This window comes from Tripterygium wilfordii, chromosome 5 (genome assembly GCF_013401445.1).
Source record: "Tripterygium wilfordii isolate XIE 37 chromosome 5, ASM1340144v1, whole genome shotgun sequence".
Taxonomy (NCBI): Eukaryota; Viridiplantae; Streptophyta; class Magnoliopsida; order Celastrales; family Celastraceae; genus Tripterygium; species Tripterygium wilfordii.
The window spans coordinates 11,424,612-11,448,574 of record NC_052236.1 but is presented as its reverse complement, the minus strand read 5'-3'; the positions used below and the strand labels follow the sequence as shown (position 1 = coordinate 11,448,574).

The 23,963-nt window shown below is 39.3% G+C and overlaps 3 protein-coding genes, 1 long non-coding RNA gene, 2 other non-coding genes and 1 pseudogene across 8 annotated transcripts; 2 read left to right on the top strand and 5 right to left on the bottom strand.

The window, feature by feature from the left end:
- Window positions 1–441: 441 nt before the first annotated feature.
- LOC119999010 (60S ribosomal protein L24-like) lies at window positions 442–2,785 on the top strand. Its single transcript, XM_038846502.1, has 5 exons — window positions 442–537; window positions 1,439–1,514; window positions 1,672–1,773; window positions 2,006–2,154; window positions 2,417–2,785. Exons 1-5 carry the CDS (start codon window positions 527–529, stop codon window positions 2,568–2,570), a joined length of 492 nt encoding a protein of 163 aa, XP_038702430.1. The 5' UTR covers window positions 442–526; the 3' UTR covers window positions 2,571–2,785.
- A 372-nt stretch (window positions 2,786–3,157) lies between these two features.
- On the bottom strand, window positions 3,158–3,286 carry LOC119999191. Its single transcript, XR_005468365.1, has one exon. It is a non-coding gene; the product is annotated as a U6atac minor spliceosomal RNA (small nuclear RNA).
- Window positions 3,287–4,150: 864 nt separating this feature from the next.
- TRNAR-UCU lies at window positions 4,151–4,223 on the bottom strand. The gene has a single exon. It is a non-coding gene; the product is annotated as a tRNA-Arg (tRNA).
- Window positions 4,224–4,393: 170 nt separating this feature from the next.
- LOC119999009 (pyruvate kinase 1, cytosolic-like) lies at window positions 4,394–12,561 on the bottom strand. Of its 3 annotated transcripts, none has more exons than XM_038846498.1 (16): window positions 12,280–12,561; window positions 12,047–12,143; window positions 11,747–11,844; window positions 11,226–11,381; window positions 10,719–10,796; window positions 9,870–10,001; window positions 9,684–9,764; window positions 9,492–9,563; window positions 9,261–9,350; window positions 8,344–8,488; window positions 8,059–8,147; window positions 6,892–6,987; window positions 6,684–6,751; window positions 6,433–6,532; window positions 5,572–5,661; window positions 4,394–4,760 (listed from the first exon to the last, which is right to left on the bottom strand). In XM_038846498.1, the coding sequence occupies exons 1-16, from the start codon at window positions 12,346–12,348 to the stop codon at window positions 4,608–4,610; spliced, it is 1,614 nt and encodes a 537-aa protein (XP_038702426.1). In that variant the 5' UTR covers window positions 12,349–12,561; the 3' UTR covers window positions 4,394–4,607. The 3 variants fall into 3 exon arrangements, with proteins under 3 accessions (XP_038702426.1, XP_038702427.1, XP_038702428.1); XM_038846499.1 differs by having other exon boundaries at window positions 5,572–5,658; XM_038846500.1 differs by having other exon boundaries at window positions 5,572–5,631; window positions 12,280–12,559.
- A 1,156-nt stretch (window positions 12,562–13,717) lies between these two features.
- LOC119999123 lies at window positions 13,718–17,769 on the top strand. The gene is made up of 7 exons (XM_038846642.1): window positions 13,718–14,878; window positions 15,149–15,293; window positions 15,406–15,459; window positions 15,556–15,647; window positions 16,388–16,623; window positions 16,868–17,038; window positions 17,437–17,769. Exons 1-7 carry the CDS (start codon window positions 14,064–14,066, stop codon window positions 17,532–17,534), a joined length of 1,611 nt encoding a protein of 536 aa, XP_038702570.1. The 5' UTR covers window positions 13,718–14,063; the 3' UTR covers window positions 17,535–17,769.
- Window positions 17,770–18,254: 485 nt separating this feature from the next.
- Window positions 18,255–20,746, bottom strand: LOC119998387 (annotated as a pseudogene).
- Window positions 20,747–21,255: 509 nt separating this feature from the next.
- Window positions 21,256–21,873, bottom strand: LOC119998388. Its single transcript, XR_005468230.1, has 2 exons — window positions 21,810–21,873; window positions 21,256–21,617 (listed from the first exon to the last, which is right to left on the bottom strand). It is a non-coding gene; the product is annotated as an uncharacterized LOC119998388 (long non-coding RNA).
- Window positions 21,874–23,963: the final 2,090 nt, after the last annotated feature.

Genomic DNA, 23,963 nt, shown 5'->3' with positions numbered 1-23,963 from the left:
AATTGAGCTTGAAATCGCAACACCAAAGACTCTTTTCATCGTCGATCCGGACTCTAACGTCTCCTTCGACCATCGACGATACCATTCGATGAGACACACATTTCTCAACCAGTTTCTGACAAAATAGTCATCGGAATCCGACGTTTCGTGTACAACCCTGAATGAATCAAACTTCGTCTCTGTTTTTAAGTTTATATAATCTCAAATCTCAACCGTTAGATATGATCAGCATAGGAGAATTAAACGGTTACATCTAAGACCGCCCCAAATGGGTCAGTTTTTATTCAATTTGGGTACCTTTAATGTGTTCATTTGCCAGTCCAGAGACCAAACATTTTGGGCTGCTGCGGGTTTTAATTGGGCAGATTGGAAAGCCCAATGTCTTTGGGAGTGGCGTTTTCGTATTTATAGCCCATTAGAAGGGCATTTGCCTAAACTATAACACACACAGCCATATTAAAAGGATATTTGACTTCTAGGGTTTGTTGCGAGGTAAGAGCTAGACAGCGGCACAACAGGAGCAGCCATGGTTCTCAAGTATGGCTCCTCTTCTCTCCATTTATGCTCATATTTGCTAACTAATCACAGGAATATATCTATTTGCTTCTGATTTGCGTACGTGACTTCCCTTTATATCGAGTGGATTCAGGAGATTTTTGTCCGCATATAGATCTGATATATGTTATTTGTATCTATAGATGTCTGATATATGTTATTTGTTGATTTTACGCACTTTTTGAATGGTTCTATGATGATTACTGAAGCTGGTCATCGATGTTATGTTATGATTAAAGAAATTTTGGTTTTGTCTTATGAATGATTGTGAGAGGATAAACAACGAGTTCGAAGTTGAAGGGTGTGTTTGTGGTAAGGATTAGGGTTTTGAGTTGTTAAATGGACTTCCATTTTACCTTAGAACTTTCGGTTGAAAGGAATAATGGCAATACAGCTTGGATTATTTATAATTCCTTAGCAACAGTTTAGAGTACGTTTGTAGGAACTGATATTCAGCAATTTAAATGGGGCTTCAAATAACGAGTGTCAAAAGATTATGATTGAAACTGGGCACTGTTAGATCATCGAATTATGAAATGATGCGTTGAATTGACTCTTCGATTTTATTCTATCATTTGGGGGAAATGAGGATGATTGATTGTGTTGGTACAACCTTGTTGACAATTATTAAATTGGTCGAGGAGAATTAAACTGCCAAACTAGCTCTTGAATTTATGGCTTAGATGCTAGTCTAGAAGTTTTTTGAGCAATAATGGGAAAGAATGTTTTCCATTTTGCTCCTGTGAAGCCCTGACACTCAAATTTTCCTTGGTCTTTCAGCTTGCTACAAGAAATCTGTATTTTTAGTTCGTAATTGAAACATAGAGAACCTGCATGAAGTAAAATTTTCAATATGAAATTTATATTTAATTTTTGAACTTAGGACTGAACTCTGTCGCTTCAGTGGAGCCAAGATATACCCGGGGAGAGGCATCAGATTTATTCGTTCTGATTCACAGGTAAACTTCTTAGGGATCTAATTTAAATAGCCTTACAAGCACTTGCTTGCGCACAATTTTTTAATTACCCTTTTTGTTTCCCTGTTGCACCTCAATTTTAAGTTTCTATCTAGTGTTGTGCTGATTCTTAGGATGTGATGTTTCTTGATTTATATAGGTGTTCCTGTTTGCCAACTCAAAGTGCAAGAGGTACTTTCACAATCGGTTGAAGCCTTCGAAGCTTACATGGACAGCCATGTACAGGAAACAACATAAGAAGGTGAGTTTGCTTTGATTTTGTATGTTTTTAATGGATTGCAGATTGAAACATATGTTAAGATTCTGTGTTCAAGACTGCCTGGGATTTGTTTGATATCATTTGTTAACTCTACCTTTTGAATACATTTTCGCTTAAATTGCAGTTAGAATATACTTTTCACTTACTATTGATTTGATGTATCTTTATTTATGTTGTTTGTGACTAATTGAGCCTTTTATCTTGACAAGCACAGGATATTGCTCAAGAAGCTGTAAAGAAGAGGAGACGTGCCACCAAGAAGCCTTACTCTAGGTCCATTGTAGGAGCTACCTTGGAAGTTATCCAAAAGAAAAGAGCAGAAAAGCCTGAAGTTCGTGATGCTGCGAGGGAAGCTGCTCTCCGGTGTGTTTTTCTTCTGTAGCAAGTTACTGTTTGCCTTGCTTTTGTTAAAAACTTTGCAGCTGTTATGCATCGTCATAGAGTATTTGCAGATGTGTAGCATGTTATGGAATTATTATCCAATGTTTCTTGCAACATTGATCTAGACACATGCATTCGTTGGTTGTCACTTTCTAAAACTTTTTATTGCGTCTGTATAAATTAGATCTGCTTGCCATTTACGGGATCTTTGGAAGTTCCGCTCATTAGTGCCTGTGTTTTGCAGTGAAATCAAGGAGAGGATCAAGAAAACTAAAGATGAGAAGAAGGCTAAGAAGGCAGAGGTTACCAAGTCACAGAAAACGCAGGGCAAGGGTAATGCTCCCAGAGGTGCCGCCCCAAAGGGTCCTAAGCTTGGTGGTGGAGGTGGAAAGCGCTGAGCTTAAATTTTATTATTTCCTTCCCAAGTTGGGTAATAGATAGAAACGGTTGTTCAATTGATGATTTTCCGAGGATTTATTGGCTTTGTTGTGTATGGATTGATTGGCCTTGTTGGCCAATTTGTTTTCTGAATTTTTTGTTTATTTTATGTCTTGTTAGTTATCGTATTGATGGAACCGAACGATCTACGTTATCTGACCAGGGTTTCTGCAAATGGCCATGGATGGCATCTCTCTATCTCTTAACTTTTTGCCTTCTACTTATAGCCTCTTGTTTTAGTTCACTGTTATTCACTGTTCATGTCGATCAACCCGTGGCGAATGATAGACTGGTCAAAGTGTCAACGTATGTTACACCTAAGCTACTCCTCCAACATGGCCCCATGAACTGTTGCCACGTGTGATGAAGAGCTCACACGTGGCAACAAACGCCTTTTGAGCATTGCTTATTCGTGTGGTATTATTACACCGTTTTCTTCTTGTTATGGGCCCTTGGCTGGGTTTATTGGCCCATATGGATATCAATTCTGGAGTGCTGATTAGAACATAGGTTTTGATTTTTTTGGAGTGAAAAACAAAAAAAAAATAAAAAAATTGGAGGAGATCTGCCGAAGCAGAAGGCCTTAAAGGTACACGTGTGTACTAACAAGAAGAGCCGAAGCTCATTCCCGTCCCTGTCAGGGGAGATGCCAACCATCTCTCCTTCATACGAACACAAGAGCCTAGGAGGGAAATATGTGTTATAAACCCATACATATACTCGTAACATTTCGATGTGGTACAGAAGCATTCAATGACCCATTACACCACCATACAATGCCTTGGATGGATAGCTCCCCCAAACATAATCTTTTGTGTGCAGAGTGAGGCAGACCGTTGTCAATATGCCAATGAAAAATCACTTTTAATTCCTCAATGCCTCTAAACTGGATGTTGGGAACGATGACGGGCATCTCTCTACTCAATCAGATTACTCCAAAATACGAAATTGCTAGGCGTATAGCAATGAGGATGAAGAAGATGATGAGGATAATGAAGAGGACAATGCAAGGGCCCTAAATGGGCATGGAGATGAAGAAGATAGTGTGAGGAGGCCGCTTGAGAGGCTAAGAAGGGAAGGGACCTCTGCTTCCATTCAACAATTGAATGGTGAAGTTATGAGTATGATGCAAGATGCATCGAAGACACCATGGGAGAAATCACAATGGCTCAAGTTAAGGCTTCTGCATTTGGAAGAGCAACAAGTGAACCATCAATTTCAAGCCTTTGAGATCGAGAAGCAAAGACTGAAGTGGTTGAAGTTTAGCTGCAAGAATGAGAGAATGATGCTTCTTGTGGCATTCTCCATTGTTACGAACCTGGTGTCAGTCTAATTGGTTTTCATTCTTGTATTTCTACCCGGTGATTAAGGGTTCAATCCTTATGAGTAGCATTTGTGTAAATTATGTGAGTGTGTGGATTGCATGTGTGTATGAGTTGGAGGGATACATGTAGTGCATGTGTGTTTGTATTGTGAAAGAAAAAGACAAAAGGAGTGGGCTAAAAAGGAAACAAATTTTTTTTTTAAAACAAAAAAATGGCACACCTGGTGGGACTCGAACCCACAATCGTCTGATTAGAAGTCAGACGCCTTATCCATTAGGCCACAGGTGCTTGTTGGTTTAATAATCTAAATATATGTAAACGGCAATGCAAACGGCACTTCCATCCTAGGAAATCAAGATAGCAACGGAATTATTCCTCCTAATCTGTTGTTTCTATAGATTCCTAGCTTGTATTCACAACAGATTTTGTTTTATCCCCTGTTCAATATAAGCTTCAAATTTGAGGCTAGAAATGGAAGTCATGGACCTTAACCCATGATATTCATTTTTGATAAAATACTTTAGTGGTTGTAAGTGTATGGTCTTAGTACATTTCAAACCAAATGCCAGGTATCAAAACGTGTGATAACCTCACCAGCACCCGTAATAGAATCTACACTCCTAACAATACCCGGGAGAAAAGACCGCAAACAAGTAGGGTGGCTAAGATGTCTCAATCTTCAAGCTCAATAATCTTAACCACAGATGCATCTCCAACTTTCTGGCAAACAACTACTCGGTCATGCGACTTTATAACTCCAGAGGCCTTTCCATGATCAAGGGCAAGCTTTAGAACTGACTCATTTGTTGCACTTGTGGAATCCGCCTGCAAAGTAGAGTAAGATGCAAAATTCCAGACATAAGCAAATTAACAAGCCGCAAGATAGATAGGAAACCAATCTACCTAATCAATGTCATACTGCCTGATGCTCGACCATCAGGCTACGATTACTTAAGACGTTAGGAGCACCACTAGTTAGGTGGTAGGCTCCTCATCGCCGTTGAACAGTCAAGAAAGGATATGAACGACAATATCCATTAAACCCATGACAAGCAATATAGTGCGCCTAGGAATAGCCCCAGCCACCAGGGTTACATCAAATTCGAGACTAGTATGACTACATGTCTTTTCAATATTAAGAACCAAGCCCAGCACCAGATATGGCATTTAAGTAGGAACTGATCACGGTGATACGAGAGGTTGGTAAGAAAACAGAATTCAAATAGCATCTACACACCAAGACCTAAAAGATAATATTTACAATACTAGAGAGGTGGCTGATCCTACAAAGGCCTGGCATTGCTTCGCACAAGTCAAACCTAAAACAATTTTGGTGGTTGACAATCAAGCCAATTTATCACAATTATTCTAACCTGCTATTAAGTGACCAAAATATGCAAACAATCATCTGGCTTAATTCATGGCTTGTTTCTCCTTTAACAGTAATTAAGTGGCCAAGTGATCATGAGTAGCCAGGCCCCAAGCCAGTTGTTTGACAAATAAACCCTAAGGAACTAACCACAGTTGACAGGAAGAGGTGCAATCAATGCCTCATCGAGGAAGCCAACCAGAAGTGTATGTTTTCATCCTCCAAATAAAGAATTACAATGCATGGAGAATGAATGATGAAACTTACAGGATGCCGTGGATCAGCAAGCATGGGGAAAAGGCCTCTGACTATGAGGGATTGCCTTGCCTGAACATTGAACAAAATTAATTCCATCTGCTTTAATATCAACGAATTGCACAAAGCAGAAGAAACAAATCCAATTTAGTTTCAGAAGAAAAAAAAACCTTTTAAATGGTAAAATTAAAATCGACAAAAATAAGAGTTGGTAATAATGAAACTACTTATGAATTACGTGCCAAGAAATCCAGACTTTAATGCAGTTTATGTAAGAAGAGAGAGGCTTCTCCTTCAGAAGAGAACAAACAAATAGCCTTCTTTTCAAATTCAATAACATAGATATTCGGAAATAAGATCATAACCAGTTCTAGGGTTTTATAGAATCTCTACGACTAAGTATATACAGCCCCAATCTTTGTTCAAAAATTCTTTGCTAGAGGATAAGATAAGGGAAATTTAATGATGTGCGATTTATTAACAATTACAAGGTTTTTGCTCTAATGTCCCTTTATCACGAGAGAAGGGAAAATTTCAATATAGAACAGGAAACGAGATAACCTAGTACAAAAAAATATGAGGGTTTTTCATATAAATAGAGGCTGGCGGCTCTAAAATTTGAATTCCTCTCCTCACAATGGATATTTTTGCAATTCCAGATACCAAACTCTGGTCATTTTTTCTCCCCGAATAAGGTAACACATAGTATTTTCTTACAGATCATTTTGGAAAGTGTTACTCTTGCATGAATGGGATGATAATAAGTTCAATGTCCAGTTAAAGAGCATTCATTTGACGTAGAGAATGGAGTATCAAATCAATAAAACGTTATCCAATGTGTGAATGTACACCGTCCAAATTAACAAAATGTACCTCAAACGCGCCACTAAAGCTCCATTTTAGTTGATTCGTCTTGAGGCGCGGAATGACAACGGATAGAACTGGCATTGTTGGCCTGTACTTTGCAATCAACCTGAGTGTATATGGATATTAGAAAAGCATTGGAGAAACATGACAAAATGAAAAAGATACCCGAGAGACTAAAAATAAAAGGTCATTTAAAGAATAAGGCCCACGAATCCCTTAAGCACACCCGGCAAAGGGAACACAAAAAATACACATACCTTGCAGCCCTTCCAGACGAAGTGAAGCATATAATGACAGATGCCTTCACCTTAATCGCCGCTCGTACCTAGAAAGAAAAACATCAGCCTATATGGCATTTCCTTAAAAAAAAAAAGGCATCTCTTTAAAATTAGACCAGTACCAAGCAAAGCTAGAGTGAAAAATAATGTTGTGGCAATATAAAAATTAAAACACCAAACTAGGTACCGCAGATGAAGCAATAGATTCCAAGTGGGTCATTGGCTCTCCAACATATTTGACAGTCTTCTTGAAATATGAGTCCTGATTGAAAACCTTCTCTGCCTACATGGTTCGTGAGGAAAATAAAATGAGACAAATCTTGCATGTAACATACAGAACTTTACCAAAATAATCATGCATGAGAAATTGAGAATGAATAGTTTAAATCCATATATTTACTAGATGAATGGAAATAATCTTGCATGCACATCCTCAACAACTACTTGCTTCTCGCAAAACAAAATAATGGGGAAAATAATTTTCACCTAGCCTAAGATTCTGGCAGAATAAAATAATCCCAATCAAGTACCTTGAACAAATTCCAATAAAAGCATGATCAAATTTATACAATATTTCCAATTTAAATAAATTTGTAATGATAAATATCAATAAAGACTGAGGCCAATAAAGAGTCGAGCACAGTTGCAGTCCTAGTCCCATCCTAAAGCAAGAAGCTGGAAGCATAAACTTTTTTTTTGGTAAGTGAGCTGGAAGCATAAACACAAAAATGCAAAAGTACAATACAAGAGAAAAATATGCCAGATGTTAGAAAATGCGACTCTTTGGAACTTCAAGTGCCGTGATTAATTGGAAAATGATAAGGAACCAAACAAGGTTAAAAATGGAGGAAGAAAGTTAAACACATAAACAAACTCCAACAAAAAGAATTATGACACAAGAGATCAAAAACCCCTAATAATGACTCTAATCCTTGGATACATGAAAAGGAGACTCAGCTGACAAGATATACATCAGTATTACCACTTGCTTATATCCAACATAACATCTAAACCCATTAGGGTCCTACTAGTTCAATCATTGGGCTTTCTTGAACCAAGTTCAATCACAAGGTCAACAATTAGTCAAGTCAGAGCTTGTGTCAAACAGAAAAGTTGCGTAATCATTGAAAATCTAGGCACCGCTGAGTACATTTTCACTTTCAAAATCACAAGGTCAGGGAAGTCTTGCAGTGCCTAGGTTGAGCTATCTACTTATCACGACGCACAACAAATTAAAAAAAATTTATGTAGCAAGCTTAAGTCAAATATTTTATCAAAAAAAAAAAAAAAAAGCTTAAGTCAAATATGCAGTTGCTTAGTGATCAGGTGCATGGATCTCAAAATAAAGGCTGACCTCGGCACAAATTTTTCCAACCGTAGAAATTGTTTCAACAGGGTACAATCCACGTAGAGTCTCAGCGCCAAGAAGAATTGCATCGCTTCCTGCCCACAGAAAATAATGACATACCATACAAGATCTTGGCTACGCATGCATGATCTCATAAATACAAACAAAAAAAGATAAATCTGCAATAAAAAATGTTAAAAGGAACTAAACCAAGCACATGTGTGGGCCCAAAAAAAAAGAAAAATCCCTGAGCCGCAAGCAACAATATTTATGATATAAATAGAGACAAACCATCCAAAACAGCATTAGCAACATCAGTGGCTTCTGCACGAGTTGGCCTTAAGTTGTCAGTCATGCTGTCCACAACACGAGTAACCACAGCAGGCTTTCCAGCCATATTACATTTGTAAAGGGCAGCTTTTTGGAATAAGAACACCTGCATAATACACAAGATGGACTACTCACTACTAGCCGGCTCTATCCATAGCCTTCCATGGCAATACAACTTTGCAGTGACAAAATGAGATTCAAAGATATATGCAGAAAATATTTTCTATCAATATACAAACATGTTTTAAGTTTTGCAATGAAAGGAATTAAATTTTGAACAGTCTAAAGTCTCGAGAAAATAATGAAGTAATCTTACTATAATTTAATATTACAATTCTCAAATTTCTTCTGCTTTTATACTATAAAGAAATACATAACTTCTTCTCCAAGGATTACATCCACCAATCAATTCAATTATTCTCTAGACAAATGGAAATTAATTAGGATTCGTTTATTCAATATGCAATAACATTTTATGACACGATATTGAGCACAAGTTTACAGCCTTTCAGCTTGAATCTATAATTGGAAACTACTGCAAGCTCCACATAACTTCTTCAGTGAACTATATCTCTAGAGAAGCTCATAGATGAGGAAAATACAGGAAAGCATACATGTATTTCCTATCTCCATGAATGGGGAATTATATGCATATACTAAGTTGGTGAGCATATCACGTTGTTTTACCATCTTCTTTTCTTCCTTTTCCAAAAGGTGAGTTGGGAAGGAGATGGAAAATGGAGTGGGTGGCCACAAGGGCTATGGAGGTGGGACACAAGTAAGTGGAAGTTGATCTATATATCTTCTTCAACCAACCAATTTCAAACTAAAATAAATTAAAGCCACATGACTGCTACGGTCAAACAAAGAAACCTTACCTTTTCAGGTGGAAGATCTATGCCCAAATTCCCTCGAGAAAGGATAATGCCATCTGCCTCTTGTAATATCTCATCAAAATGGGTTAATCCCTTAAAAGATAGAAACAAGTTACAAATATTTCAGCAGGCAGGGCCACAAACAAAATATTAAAAAAAAAATTAACAAACCCATTCAAAAAAATGATTAACAAACCAAGTGACTTTGAAAATGGATTAATATACTTAACGTACTTCTATATTCTCAATCTTCGCAAAAATTTGTGTCTGGCTGAGGTCACCAAGCTTAGAAAGCAATGCACGAGTCTGCATTAAATTTTGCGGATGATTATTACTGGCATTTATTATAAAATAAATGCATACAGCAGAAAGATTATCAGCTCAAGAAAGATGCATCAGTATAAGGAAGTGTTTCGGGAACATTACCTGGCGAACATCTTCAGCATGCCGTGTACATGACAACGAGAGGAAGTCAATTTTGTTTTGAACTCCCCAAGTACTTATGACCTGCAAGGAGCATAAAAACATCACAAAAGCAAACTTTAAAAAAAAGAAGAAGAAGTAGAGGCAATCAGTCAAACATGAAGGTGTACAAGTTAACAGCAGGACTACCTCCTTATCTTTATCATTGAAGGTAGGCAGATTAATATGAACTTGAGAGACATGCAAGGTGAATAATGACCCCGCAAGTGTTGCAGAGTTCTTTATCACACAAACCACATCATCTCCTTTCACCTCAGAAACCTGATCAACTCCAAGGAAAAAAGAGATTCCAGGTCATGTATGTAAACAATGTACTTTCATAGCATGCTCACAACATAAAATGCTGCCTATCAAAAAATAATAATAATAAAATGCTGTTATAAAAGTAACAAAACTCAACTTGGCAATCCATCCCCCCACCTCCTTTCTTTTAAAGACTTTTTAGATACATAGGATGTAACATAACCCACAATTAAACAACCCCTTGACCATCAAACACCTCCGCTGTTTAATTTTACCAAGCTAATAGGCGTAACCAAACGCTGTCAACCTTTCTTTTTCTATGAAAGGAAAAAAAAATATCGATCCCAAAAAAGAAAAGATATAGATCTTCTAATGGATGCTAGTCTCATGCTCAACCTTGATGGTATTAACCATCTTCAAGTCTTCCCAGGTGGAAAGTGTTGTTTTACCTTCCCGGGAAGTATCTACCAATTTCCGAAATTTCTTGTCTAGTTGCCTTGTTTACTTTCATTTAGCTGGTTGTTGCCATTGCCTTGTCATCTTCATACATTTCAACCTTATTTCTCCCCACCGAGTTACTTTCAATGTTCTTGTTCAGGCTTCTTTTACATGATTTTATCTATCCGGATTAAATTTAATGTTCATCCATGATTTGACAAGAACCACTTCAAAAATGCTACAGTTAAAAAATGAATTATTTATATGACTATAGCCTCTGGCTTATCTTCATCCTACCTCCAGCCACACAGAAGTCGTCTCACTACCAGTGAACAGATATTGACCTATAAAAATGGTATCTCCTGTCTTGACCGCCTGCAAAACCATGTGAAAAGTTTCAATTTCATGACATGCACCAAGAAAAAGTAAAATGGACGCATGCAACAATCAGTAAGAGGGAACACAAATATAAAATTGTCAACGCCAGCTGTTCATACATCAGTTTTACTCTACAAGTTACAGAAACCTTACAAACTAGACGTATATAACTATACCAACATGACACGGGGAGTACAATAAGTAGGAATGTCTTAATCTAGTTGTTAGACATTCCTTCCCTAGAAAGACCAAAAAGATGAGAATTTCAATTATACACATACAGAATCCGATTCATAATGGCACCATTCTCGAATATCGCTAGGAGTTTCAATTGGTCGTATAATGATATTTAAAATCCCCTAATGTCTAATAGAATCAAACATGAGAAAATTGATTGACCGTAAGCTTCAAAGTAGAGTGGAGAACCTTCGATATTCCATCAAAGTTGATGGGTAAAACTTCTGAAGAAGCTTCCCGTTCTTGGTTTGGTGTCAGAACAACAAACCCGTCAGCCACAAGTGAAATGGAGCTTTCACTCTTGTTGACAACCCGCAACTCGGGACCCACCGTGTCCAGCATAATCTGAAAAACCAAGTAGTAAAGCACTTTGTAACCCTTATACTACATTTATCCAGAGCAACAGGGATGGCATGGAGCAAAGAATAAGTTGCCAAGTGCCAACAAAAAAGAAGCTTGTATACTCAATGACAAAAGAAGCACTATATAGTCTCTTTCATCCCAAAATTAATATTATCACCAACTTAGGGATACTTGTAAGTAACAACTTAATTACGGCTGAAAAGTGAAGATCAATGCATACAAACGTGATAAAAAAAAATCAAGTATTATTTCCCTCTGCTCTGTTCCCTTATCAACCAAACAAACAAAACCTATAAATAGAAATTCTCCGGTATAAACAATCATCTAGAGAACCCAAAGTAACTTACAGCACAAAGCTTCTTGGTGCTCTTCACAGCGGCCTTCAAGTTCTCTAAGGTCTCCTGGTGGTGCTCTGGGTCACCCAAGGAAAAATCAAACCGAGCCACTGCCAAAAAGAAACACATTCAAATTCATCAGATTCATCCAGGCCCCTAGCTATCTGCACAACAAACCCTATTCAGTATACTATTTCAACGCACCAACTTTCAAACCCTACAAACCCACATTCAATTTAAAGTTCAAACACATGAAACAATAAATTACATAAATTTTCTAAAAAACAAATACATTGGAGCTAAGCGTTGCACCTGACATTCCGGCGTTGAGGCAGCCGGAAATAACCTCAACAGATCGAGATTTTGGACCCAAAGTACCAACAATCTTCGTCATTGCAGGAAAAAAATTCTGCGCATCAATCACATAACAGCGAATCAAAAAAACTACAGCATGCCAGTTCACTTCAAAAGACTCTCTAAAACTGTAACAATTCCATGAAATTCTACACCGAAACGCTCGACAAATAAAAAAGGCTAATACTCACAGGCTTTGACGGTTCCAGGATCGAAGCCATCCTGATCGGCTCCTCGAGAAGCAAGTGATTCGAATGCATCTTCGCTGATAAATAAAATTCTAAACGGCCCAAAATAAAAATCTGGAACAGAACAAAGATTGCAGACAACAAGAACGCAAAGAGAAATATAATAGAATTTTCTTAGCGTGAAGCGACGGAAGGACAGTGTTTTAGAAAGCTCTGTTGAAGCTTTTGACCTTAGACCTTAGAAACCTGGTTCCACCAAGAGGCAGAATCGACAGTTCAGTGAAACATCACACGTGTCAACTCAGGATTGTCCGATTGACCTTTTATTGGCAGCGATAGAAGGATCCTTACGGAGTTTCATGTACCGCCGACGTATTGTCAAGCTCACGAGGCGTTGGACACGTGGAAGGCGGGAATGGTTGTGATTGGCCACTCAAGTGCTCGTGGAAGTCAAGCAGTCGATACGAGCGTCAAATGTTTGCGGTGGGGTATGAGGATGGGGATCGAAGTACACCTGTACACGTGCTAAGGCGAGAGATGTGACATGTCAGGTAGCGAGACTGTGAGCTGAGCATGGTTTAAAGATCAGATCCTATGGGCTGTCGTTTTGATGTGGGCCCATAGGCTTCTTTAAAAGTAAAACGGCCCTTCCGCAGCACGTTTTAAAGGTCAGATCCTATGGGCTGTCTTTTGAAGTGGGCCCATAGCTTTTTTAAAAGTAACTGCCCTTCGGCGATCAACACAGTGTTGGACTGTTGGCTGCTGGACATGCAATTAGTTAGATACTGGGCTAGTGTAGAATTTGGGGTTTGAGCATCGGCACTCGGCCCACGTGTAAACCCACTCATATTTAGGTTGAATTTATGCGGGCCTTAATCCTATAGTAGATAATATCTCTTCGAATTGTTTGGTTGAATTTATTCGATACTAGTATCCGATTTATAACATGGTATCATAGCCAAGACTCGATCCTAAAAGAACTCTATTTGTGTCCGCTTATTTGGTCTCGCATAACCGAACTCACAAGTGTCGGGAATGTTAAGACTTATATCACACATCAATAAAAGGTAAGTCAACGATGTGATTTATAAGTAAATATTCAATCTCTCTTATTCAAAAGGACCCTTTTAAGAACAAAATTGCATGGGCCTAGGCCTAAAGTGAACAATGTAACTTCAAGTAGTTTGGATTGGATATATATAGCATTCTCACTAGTATTCGATTTATAACACAAACTTTCAATTGGATCAAGGAAATATTGTCCAAATCATCCAACATACAAAAAAAAAAAAAAAAAAGAGTAACCCATTTATCAATATTTATATATATATATATATATATATATATATATATATATTTATTTATTTATAGATTCATACCGAAGGAAATAATAAGACAAACTTTCAATTGTACAAGGAAATATTGTCCAAATAATCCAACATACATGAGGAAACAAATCGTAGTGCTTCACTAGCAGCAATAAGACTTGCCATGGGCCTTAAAGTTTTCTTTAAGATTTGCAGTCCAGGTGGGCTAGAACTTCGACGCCCACTATATCCTCGAAGCCCAAAAGAAAAATAGAAGGCCCAGAAATTAAATGTCTCGTTCAGTTAAATCCCATAACGGGACCGTCACGGTCCGTCACGGTATGATCCACCATAAGTCACGCATTTCATCTCCCGTTAATATATCCGTCTCCTTCTTCCGACAACGTCCCATCCTCCTCCTCTAACGCCGTCGTCTTTCCCCCAACTGCAATCCCTTAACAGTAACGCCCCTTCCCGTCCATGGCCTCCTGTGACGACGATTTCTCTCTCCTCGGGGAAGACCAAACAAGCCCTAACAACCACCATCACTCACATCTCCTCCCTCCATCGTACGCGCCTCCCCATCGATTTGCCCCCAAATCGACTCCGATTCATGCGCCGCCACCTCAACCTCCTTATTCATCAGCTCATAGCCCCAAGAACATCGGAGCCGGCGACGAAGAGGAAGATGATGACGAAGACGGGGCCGATCCGGCATTCCATGACGTGAATCCTTTCGTTCCGGATGGTAATACATTCAATAACAACAACGAATCGAATAGAGTTGTTGATGTAAGAAATGATAATCGAAGAGACAGAGATGAACGCAGCGATGGAGCTGGCGCCACCACAGGTGCCATCTATACTCCATACAAGAAGCCGAGGCTGTCTCCCAGTCCCTGCGCGGCGGGCAGCGCGGAGTATCGGAAGGATCGGGAGGAGTGGAGCGACGAGGCGATTGCTTGCTTGCTGGATGCGTACAGTGACAAGTTTACGCAGCTGAACAGGGGAAATTTGAGAGGTAGGGACTGGGAGGAGGTGGCAGCGACGGTGAGCGAGCAGTGCGAGAATCAGAGCAAGAGTGTGGAGCAGTGCAAGAATAAGGTCGATAATCTCAAAAAGCGGTACAAGCTGGAACGCCACAGAATGCAAAATAGCGGCATTTCGGTGAGCCACTGGCCTTGGTTCAAGAAGATGGAGGAGATCGTCGGGAATTCCCTTCCCACGAAGACGGCTGCCGATGATGACAAGAGTGTCGGTTCTTCTTCTGTGAGTGCAGCAAGGCAATCGAAGAGGTATACTGTCTAAATATTGGTAGAATATTTGGGGATAGAAGCAATATTCTATACTTTTACTGTTCTATAAAAGTATGTGACTTTGATAGTGTTTGAAGGTCCCTGCGTAGACATTTCCTTATTTAGCCATTGACTCGATGATGAAGAGAGAACAAGTCGTCTACCATACCCGTTCAGTTTGTTGATTATTAGAATTTTGTACCGAGTCGATGTGCTCTTGTATTTTGTTATTGCCAAAACTTCGATGCTAATGGTACTGAATGTTGGCAGGTATGCAACGGCAACGTCAAGTCCAGTGGGTCAGATAAGTAACTTGAAGTCCAAGCCAACATCAAATGTTAGATGGAGGAGAGTTGTCTTTAAAATCAGTGGTGTTGCTCTTGCTGGTTCAGGTCGAAACAGCATCGATCCAAAGGTATACCATGATGCATTTATATGTCTCATTAGCTCTGCAAGTGAAAGATTGAGTCAAATATTAAACCATACTAGGGTTTGGCATTACTTGAATTAGTTCTTTTCATTGTCAGGTGGCAATGCTGATTGCTAGAGAAGTTTCAGTTGTTTGCCGGCTTGGTGTACAGGTATTAATTTGCTCTTGCTAGTTGCATGATTTGGGTTTTCTGCTGTGGCTTTTGATTTGATATGTGATGACTCCCCTGTTCTAATGAGATGTACAGGTTGCGATCGTTGTTGGAGGTCGTAATTTCTTCTGTGGAGACTCTTGGGTGACTGCAACAGGTTTAGAAAGAAGCACCGCATACCAAATTGGGTAAATTTTTAACTTAGGCTTAGGATATTTGTACTTATTTTCCTCGGGAGACATTGTCTTTAACTTTTAGTTTGGGCATGCCAATAGTTGAGAATGTAAATTAAGCTTAGGCCTATTCATTTTTTTACTGATGCAACGTTTTGTCTGTATCACATTTTCTATTCTCAGTTGAGCTTATTTGAAGTTTATGCACTTGGCTTTGTGGGATTTGATGTCCATTTGCTGTTGCCTTTCATTTTATGGATCTAGACCAATGCTAGATTCTGCGATGAATAACATGATCTCTGTCTTGTACACCATCTTTGGTTCACTTGTTAGTCAGAATGTGCTGCAGTAGTCAATAGTCCAATGCTAAGCATTTCTAGTGAGCGAAAGTAATCAAAAAGTGTGGTGTGAAGTGTTAAGTGCGGAAGACCTTGATTAGATTATGTTAATCTAGGTGTCCCCTTTTTGTTTTTCTTTCCTTTTTTCTTCCCTTTTTTTTGGAGGTGGGCCTTTGAGTGGTCAATGCTTAGGGAGATTCCTACATCCCAGGGTTGAAATTGATTTCATTGCACTTGGATTTTAAGGCCATAGCGTGCCATGGTAGTTTTTCATGTAACCTGAAACCAATATCTGCCTTTTCTATTGCTATTGTTGATTGATTATTAAGTAAATTATGCTGTGTAACTTCTGTTTCAGCGTGATATGTTGTTTATTCTTGATTCTCCATGAGCTAAACAAACTATCATTTTATCTAGGATGATGGCAAGTGTGATGAATTCTGTATTGCTACAGTCGGCAATAGAAAAGACTGGTATTCAGGCACGTGTGCAAACTGCTTTTGCAATCCAGGAGGTGGCGGAGCTATACAGTAGGCAGCGTGCAATTAGGCATCTCGAAAAAGGCAGAGTAGTAATATTCGGTGGTGTTGGCGCTGGCACTGGAAATCCACTCTTTTCCACGGACACTGCCGCTGCTCTTCGAGCTTCAGAGAGTATATTTCTTCTCCCTTAACACTTTTTGCATGACGATATCTTATATTTGTGTCTTCTTTTCTTCCTCCCACTTTTTCCCATTGCTACATTATTTCTTCCTCTTGCTCATCCGCTCACACTTTTGGGATCTCTCTTTCTCTCTCTCTCCCACACACCCACTCATCCACTCACACTCACTCTTGCTTGAATACTCAAAGAAACATCTTTGATTTCGAATGCAACTTGACATTCTTTTTCTGTCAGTTCACGCTGAGGCAGTCCTCAAGGGTACAAATGTTGATGGTGTCTATGACTGCCACTCTCGGGACAACAATGTTACCTTTGAGCACATATCTTTCAGGGACTTAGTGTCTAGAGGTGCTACAACTATGGACATGATGGCACTGACCTTCTGTGAAGAGAATGGAATACCTGGTTCGTATTTTTCCTATCATTTCCTCCTAGTCAGCAGTGTATGCCAATATAAATAATGCACATTGTTCATTGAGTCATTTATATTTGTATTGCACGAGTGTTATGCTTTTACTATTTGTTTGAATATTGACTTGGTCTGACCGAATGGCCTTTTGGCATGAAGTCATATTTCCTTTCACATAAAATGGTGTGGAGGTTGAGGTTTTGCATTTGATTTTATTGTGGGCTGTATCTATGTAAAAAAAATTGAAATTTCGACATTTGTGCCGGGACAGGTCCCTGTGTCTTGATGTCTTAAGTAAATTGTAAAAAAAAAATTACCGAAGGAAGACGGGTGGGGACTACAATTCTCTTTTTTTTTTTCACTTGTTGGATCCTTTGATTCTTGTGTTGTGCAGTTGTGGTGTTTAACCTTCTTCAGCCTGGGAACATCTCAAAAGCTTTATGTGGAGAACAAGTTGGTACACTGATTGATCAAAATGGGAGGATTAGCTGAGTTACAGAGTACGTGTTTATGTGCATTAACAGGTGTTGTAATTTAAGATGTCATTTGTATTAACTTGTGTACACTCACCATGAATGATTAATTATAGTCGCTCAAGCTTACGCTGTTTGCTGACACTGATGACATTCGTATGGGTTCATTGATGTATATGAGAAGGCAAGAGTCCCACCCTAACATTTCCTTTTCCTTTCCAATTCTGGTAACTGATCGTAGAAGTATGTATGGACATTGTGTTGTTTTCACTTACTGCTTTACAAGTCCTGGCAATTCTGTCAACTAAATATTTGTTGTAGATACAACTGAGTCAATTTTTGGCAATTATTTTAGCAAAATGTTCTTTATATATACAATTGAGTGCTGTAAGGTGTAGAGTTAACTTGACAGGGCTTATACTGAGCCAGGATTATTTTCTGTCTGGGACTTTAGCTACCATCCACTATGTTTGTTTCATCAAATAGCCCATGGCAATAACTACTTTGGTGAAACACTGAAAACAGAAACTGAGGGTCTATAGGATATGTTTTAAAGCAACCTATAATATCCAGTAGGGAAAATCCTTTTTCTTTGGTAATTGAGAATGCCACTCTATACAAGATATTATTCACAGTGAAAATCAAACTCACGACCTTCTGAGTATGTACAATTTGGCTCAGAGTGATTTATCACTACACTATCACTCAAACGGTTAGGGCAAACGTATTCACACCGTCGTTGGTGTCAAAAAGGTAGGTGTGATTCTGAAACAAGAAATAACTTGTCCATAAATGAAACACAAAGAGGCATGAGAGATGCTTGTATAACTACAAGAGCAGTACAGAACACAAAAGGGCTTGGAGAAGCCTGCAATGCTGGTAACTGGTAGCGAGATAATAATGCAAAATCAAGAATAAAACAACCCATAAGTTATTGGCAGGCTAAGATTAATCAATATCCAGCCAGTCCATCATCGGTGGTGGCCAGGGAAGGGGAGAGCGAATTGCCCGATTCGTCATAATCTTCTCCTAAAGGAGACTGATCCACCCTGGTGTCCTCAATCAGCTTTACCACTTCACTCATTGTTGGCCTCTTTTCAGGTAGCGGCACTACACAAGCCAATCCCACATGAAGCATGGACACAAGCTCCTCCTCAATGTTCTTATACCTCAGAAGTTCCTGATCAAACACCTCTGCAGTCCACTCTTCCTTCACCACCGATCGCACCCATTTTGGGAGATCAACACCCTGTTCCTCTTCATCCACATGTCGACATGTCGGGAAAGGGTGCTGTTCCGGTGCCCTTCCTGTAAGCACTTCCAGCAATAAGACCCCAAAGCTATACACATCAGCCTTGTGCGAGAGCCTGTTGGTTTCTTCCTGCTCAGGAGCCTTGTACCCTCCCAATCTTGCTATGGCATGGGCTGGATTTAACAAGAGCGACAACCCGAAATCAGAAATGCAAGCCACGCCATTCTTGTCAAGCAACACATTTAAGGATTTCACATTTCCATGGGGAATTCTTCCACCATACTCTTCATGGATTCGAGCAAGTCCCCGTGCTGCACCTAACACCAAGCTTATCCTCGTCGTCCAATCCAATGGGATTCTCCCTGGACCTCTGTTCCCTATTCAAAATAAAGAAAACAATGAACACATAATCACACCAGTTCAATCAACATAACCAGTACCAACCATGAAGAAGTGAATGCGAGCTTCCATTGGGAAGATAATCATAGACAAGAAGCTTTTCTTCCTTGGCATAACAATAAGCCCTCAGCCTCACGATGTTTGGATGCTTAATTTTCCCAATTACATCCATGTATTGCTCAAATTCCTTCCTCGCACAGGGGTTAGCGTCCTTGAGCCTCTTCACGGCCACCGCAGACCCGTCCTCGAGGACTGCTTTATACACAGTACCTAGGCTTCCTTTTCCGAGCATCTCCGCAGATGCCCGCAACAAATCCTCCAGCTCAAATGGCTCTCTCTTGTCGTAGAACACAAGCTTGCTCCGATCCGTGGCATTTGTACCGTCACTATCTCCACCACCGTTGGCATACACCTTCTTTTCAATCCCATAGCTACTACTCTTCTTTTCACTTGTTACTTTCGATTCACTCCTTCCATGTCTGCCGCAGAAATAGGCGACGACAAAGGATATCACCACCAAAATTACCACACAATTCGTAACCACAATTGCCGCAATAGCACCAGGTCTTAGTCCTTTTCTTGTTCGATTCTTTTCTTCTCCGAGAAATGATGATTGAGGCATCGAGCTAGGGTTAGACGGCACGGTTTCAGAAGAACCGTTTACATGTGGCGTCTCCGTGAAGGAACACAGAGGCAAGGCCTGATCCACAAAGCCCTCCGTTCCCTGAAAAAGTTCGATCGCCGAATTTCTTCAACATTCCTTCAGGTAAACGCCCGTACATTTCGTTGTTTGATACATTAAGCTCTTTAAGATTAGGGAGTGCTGCAGAAAGATCCGGAATCCGACCAGAGATTTCGTTGTTCTGTAACCTGAGAGTGAGTAGTCTGCTTAGGTTTAACAAACCCTGGGGAATCTCGCCTTTTATGTTGTTATTCGACAAATCGAGCCGACGGAGGCGCTTGAGGGATGAAATTTCCAACGGGATTGCGCCGGAGAAGTCATTTCCGGAGAGATAGAGGAGCTTGATATTAGTACAGTTAGTGATTGGCGAAATCGTGCTGTTGAGGCGGTTGTTGTGGAGGTCAAGTACCCGCAGTTGGTCGAGAAGAGCAAGGGAGTCAATCGGGCCTCGGAGGTCGAGAGAAGGAAGAAAAACTGCTTCAATGCGTCCAGTGTCAGAGCACTTGATTCCGCTCCAGGAGGCGGAGCAAGCGTCGCGACCGGTCCAGTTGGCGAGGAGGTTTCCATGTGCGTCAGTCTGGAGACGGAAGAGAGTAAGGGCATTTGTATCATTTGGAGAGACAGCCAGAGTCGGTGAGAAAAGTAGAAGGAGAAGCGACAACACGAAGTGAGTTCCGTTCATTTCTCGTGCGGTTTGGCTTGAGCGGGAAGAGTGAAGCAACTGGTTTTAAAAATGGGTAAATAATTGGAGGACATAAGAGTCTTTTCACTCTTGACCTTTTTTTGGTTTTAATTTAAATATTTGATGGAAGCAAGAAGGTGAAGCCGACGAGGATACTGCAGTAGAAGTTATTATATTTTTTATCACAGACATTCAATTTATTACCAAATTCAAAAAATTGTTAAGACTCCATATTGATAAACAAACTAGACGTTTATGATTAAAATTTAAAATTATAAAAAAATTGCAACAACTTTTATTCCTGAATGTTTATGATTAAAACTGCAGGAAAATTATAGCGACTTTTATTCCAGAGGCACTTACCAATTACCACAGTAAGAGAGATATGATTTAAGGAGAGGAGGTGGTGGTGGGGTGGGGGTGGTTTGTTAATTATTATATTGGGTGCATATGAGAGGGAATCGAATATGATTAAAGGTCTTATTATGATTAGTATGGGAATTGAATGAGTGCAGATGGAATGTAAGAAAAAGTTGTGCATTATTCTTTTTGCTTTTCTCTAGGTTTTTGGTATTTTGGTAGCCTTTCGATTTTGCATGTACAGTGGTGTTTTTCATGCCTAGAACTAGAATCTCATGTGTATGTAGAACGCAAAATCTTTGCCAGTATAAATGCATGAACTTTCACGAACACATGATCATTCTTATTTTGCAACTTTAAAAGGCTTTTTTTTTCCATAAAAGAGAGAGATCATCATTTCATTTTTCTGCTGGTCCCTTCTCATGATCATCTCCATTATCGTGGATGGGAAAAAGTTCACATCTTTAAGTAACAAGAGAACAAAGTTGGTGTACCATCTATATCTATCCATCTATCTATATACTCTATACTATATATAAACTGCGTGAGGCGCATTGGCTTGCTGATACGTGGCTTCCCAGCTTGTCAACACGTGGCCATGTTATTGGAAAGGAAGCTTCTTTCAGGGGTAAAAAGGAAATAATAAAGAATATTGGAAAGGATAAGAGGAGGGTCTGATATATATTCACGCCTCTCTTCTCCGGAAGCCTCCCCTTTGCTTTCTCATCTGTTTCACGACTCAAGAGTTGGGGGTGAGAGAATCAGCTAAAGTTTGAGGTGAAATTCATGTTCTGAGAGGCTAAGAGCATTAAGCTGCACCATCGGTGCAGCGAGCATGCTAGTCTATATATATATGAGCAGTGACTAACAACAGCATTAGCATTAGCATGTGATTTTAGTAGAGGTAATTAGGTCAAACCTTTCATCTCGGTGGACTGCTCTTCCTCTTACAATGGTTCTGACTTCTATCATCGCTATAATCTGTGCAAACAATCTGCAAAATCTTACATTTAGGTCATGCATTCATAATTGTCCCACTGCATTTCTAGGCAAACGTCTAATCCTGTAATTTTCAAGTTTTCTCTTCTCTAAAGAAAGTTTGCCCAACTGTGGCCTTCATTAGCCAGAGAGAGCTAATCCTTGTTCATAACTCCCCAGCTAAAAACTCACGATGGCAATGTCTTCATCCTTTAATAATACACCCTTCTCTAAATGTCCAAATTAAACTGAATCCCTTTCATTTTAGTAAATGGAATCTCCTACAAAAAGCATCAACCAAGGCACTTGCTACAAGGGATTAACTTATCATGCATAGTTCAGGTAATTTTACTTTCAACGTTCTTATTGCTTTTCATAAGGAATGAAGACAAACATGTGCATAACCTCACTTACACACCCCTTTAGTAAACAAATTCCGTCATCAAGGTGGTAATCCGAAATATGAGTCTACTGTGTTTTTTTTTTTAAAAAAAAAGTTTAATTACAGCATTGCTGCTGAAGAATACCAAAGGATTCGTGGAATCATCCCGAGGATTAGTATTTAGCATATTATTTCCATAGCAAGTAATACACAGAAATTCAATCAATATGCCTACCCAACAGAGTCAACAGCAGTTCCAGTTATTTCTGAGAACCAACCAGTTTATGGTATAAACTAAATAATACCAGAGAAATTACCATTCAAAATATGCCAGATAAAGGCTGATCGTCACGAATTTCCAACATGTGTTAAATCCTGGAAGACAGAGCAATAACATGTTAGCCACATGAAGAGAAGACAATGCATCCCAACAAAATAATATGACTGTTATTTTTTCACCATGAAAAACCAAGAGTAACTGCCAAGCACTAGGAACTAACCGTATCTAAGCACATAAAACACTGCCAAGCTGACAAACTGTCCGTTTAGCTTATAAAAAATAACAACTATCCGCTTAAGACCCGAGTAAATTGGCAGAACATTATCCACATGGTTACATTTTGAAAGAGTCGACATAACTTGTAAAAACTAGTGATGTTCATTCTAATTTGTAAGTAACTGAATTAAAATTCCAAACCATTAGTAGGTCATAGGGATATTAAATTCACAAGTCTCAATGGGAAGTGACAAGAGAGGATTACCTTGATTATAATTCCGACCGAATCCACTCCAAGTCTTCATACCCAAACGCTTGACATTATTAGTACCTGAAATTCCACTTCATGGTTACTGGATAGAGCATTACACATGCAACATAGGCCAAGAGTTTGAAGCAGAAAATAGTCAATATATGGCACTAGCTATATGGAGGTGAGAAGAAACTGTCTCCTGATACCCTTCTTAACAATAAAATGTACAAACTAATAACTGGCAAACTCTGTACAAACAGAACAACCAGCTGACATTCTTGCATTATCCATGATTTTCCATCAATGGGTGGGTAGGAGAACCAAAAAAAACTCAGATAGAGAGTAATCCAAGAACCCAAACCAACATATAAGGAAGAATCTGCCAAAAAAGTTAAAACAATTCCGTTAACTCAAAGTAAAAAAGTAAAAGATACAATCCAAAATGGGCTAGAGTTTCAAGACCACCTATCCAATTACCTCCTGCAACATCCATACTCTTCCAATTGTGCCCCACTAATTTCTGCAGGCAAAAGTGATTTTGAGATCAAACATATTTGAACAGGAGAGCAACCATTAAATGGAGGGGGCTCGGAAAACAGTAATGCATGGCGCTGGTGTCTTAAGCAAACAGCATCAGCTACAATTACTTTGAAACTAAAAGAGTTTAGAATTGATTGCTTTTGCTACTTTACAATAGAGCAAGGTTTGAGTATATGTACAGAAAAGAACTACAACGGTAACAAATAAACAAATGATTACAAATAACAAATGATTACAAATGATAGCTAGCGGCTCCATTGATAAATGATTACAAATGATAGCTAGCTGTTGTGAATGGGCTCCATTGTGTTTGACTTGGACTGAGAATGAGTATTCTCTTTACGCCCCCGCAAGATCAAGGATCCATCACGGATGCTGATCTTGAACCTGATAGCAGAGAAGCGTGATCGCGGAAGGGATTTCG

Bases quoted from the DNA above. Each gene is read 5' to 3' on its own strand.
- LOC119999010 (XM_038846502.1), top strand. The intron at 1,774-2,005 runs GTGAGTTTGCTT...TGACAAGCACAG, and splicing joins ACAGGAAACAACATAAGAAG to GATATTGCTCAAGAAGCTGT. The intron at 2,155-2,416 runs GTGTGTTTTTCT...TGTGTTTTGCAG, and splicing joins GCGAGGGAAGCTGCTCTCCG to TGAAATCAAGGAGAGGATCA.
- LOC119999009 (XM_038846498.1), bottom strand. From the start codon at position 12,348: ATGCATTCGAATCACTTGCTTCTCGAGGAGCCGATCAGGATGGCTTCG. The intron at 8,489-9,260 runs GTAAGGTTTCTT...TGTATTATGCAG, and splicing joins TAGATCTTCCACCTGAAAAG to GTGTTCTTATTCCAAAAAGC. The intron at 6,988-8,058 runs GTCAGCCTTTAT...CGAACCATGTAG, and splicing joins TTGGAAAAATTTGTGCCGAG to GCAGAGAAGGTTTTCAATCA.
- LOC119999123 (XM_038846642.1), top strand. From the start codon at position 14,064: ATGGCCTCCTGTGACGACGATTTCTCTCTCCTCGGGGAAGACCAAACA. The intron at 14,879-15,148 runs GTATACTGTCTA...GAATGTTGGCAG, and splicing joins GCAGCAAGGCAATCGAAGAG to GTATGCAACGGCAACGTCAA. The intron at 15,460-15,555 runs GTATTAATTTGC...TGAGATGTACAG, and splicing joins TTTGCCGGCTTGGTGTACAG to GTTGCGATCGTTGTTGGAGG.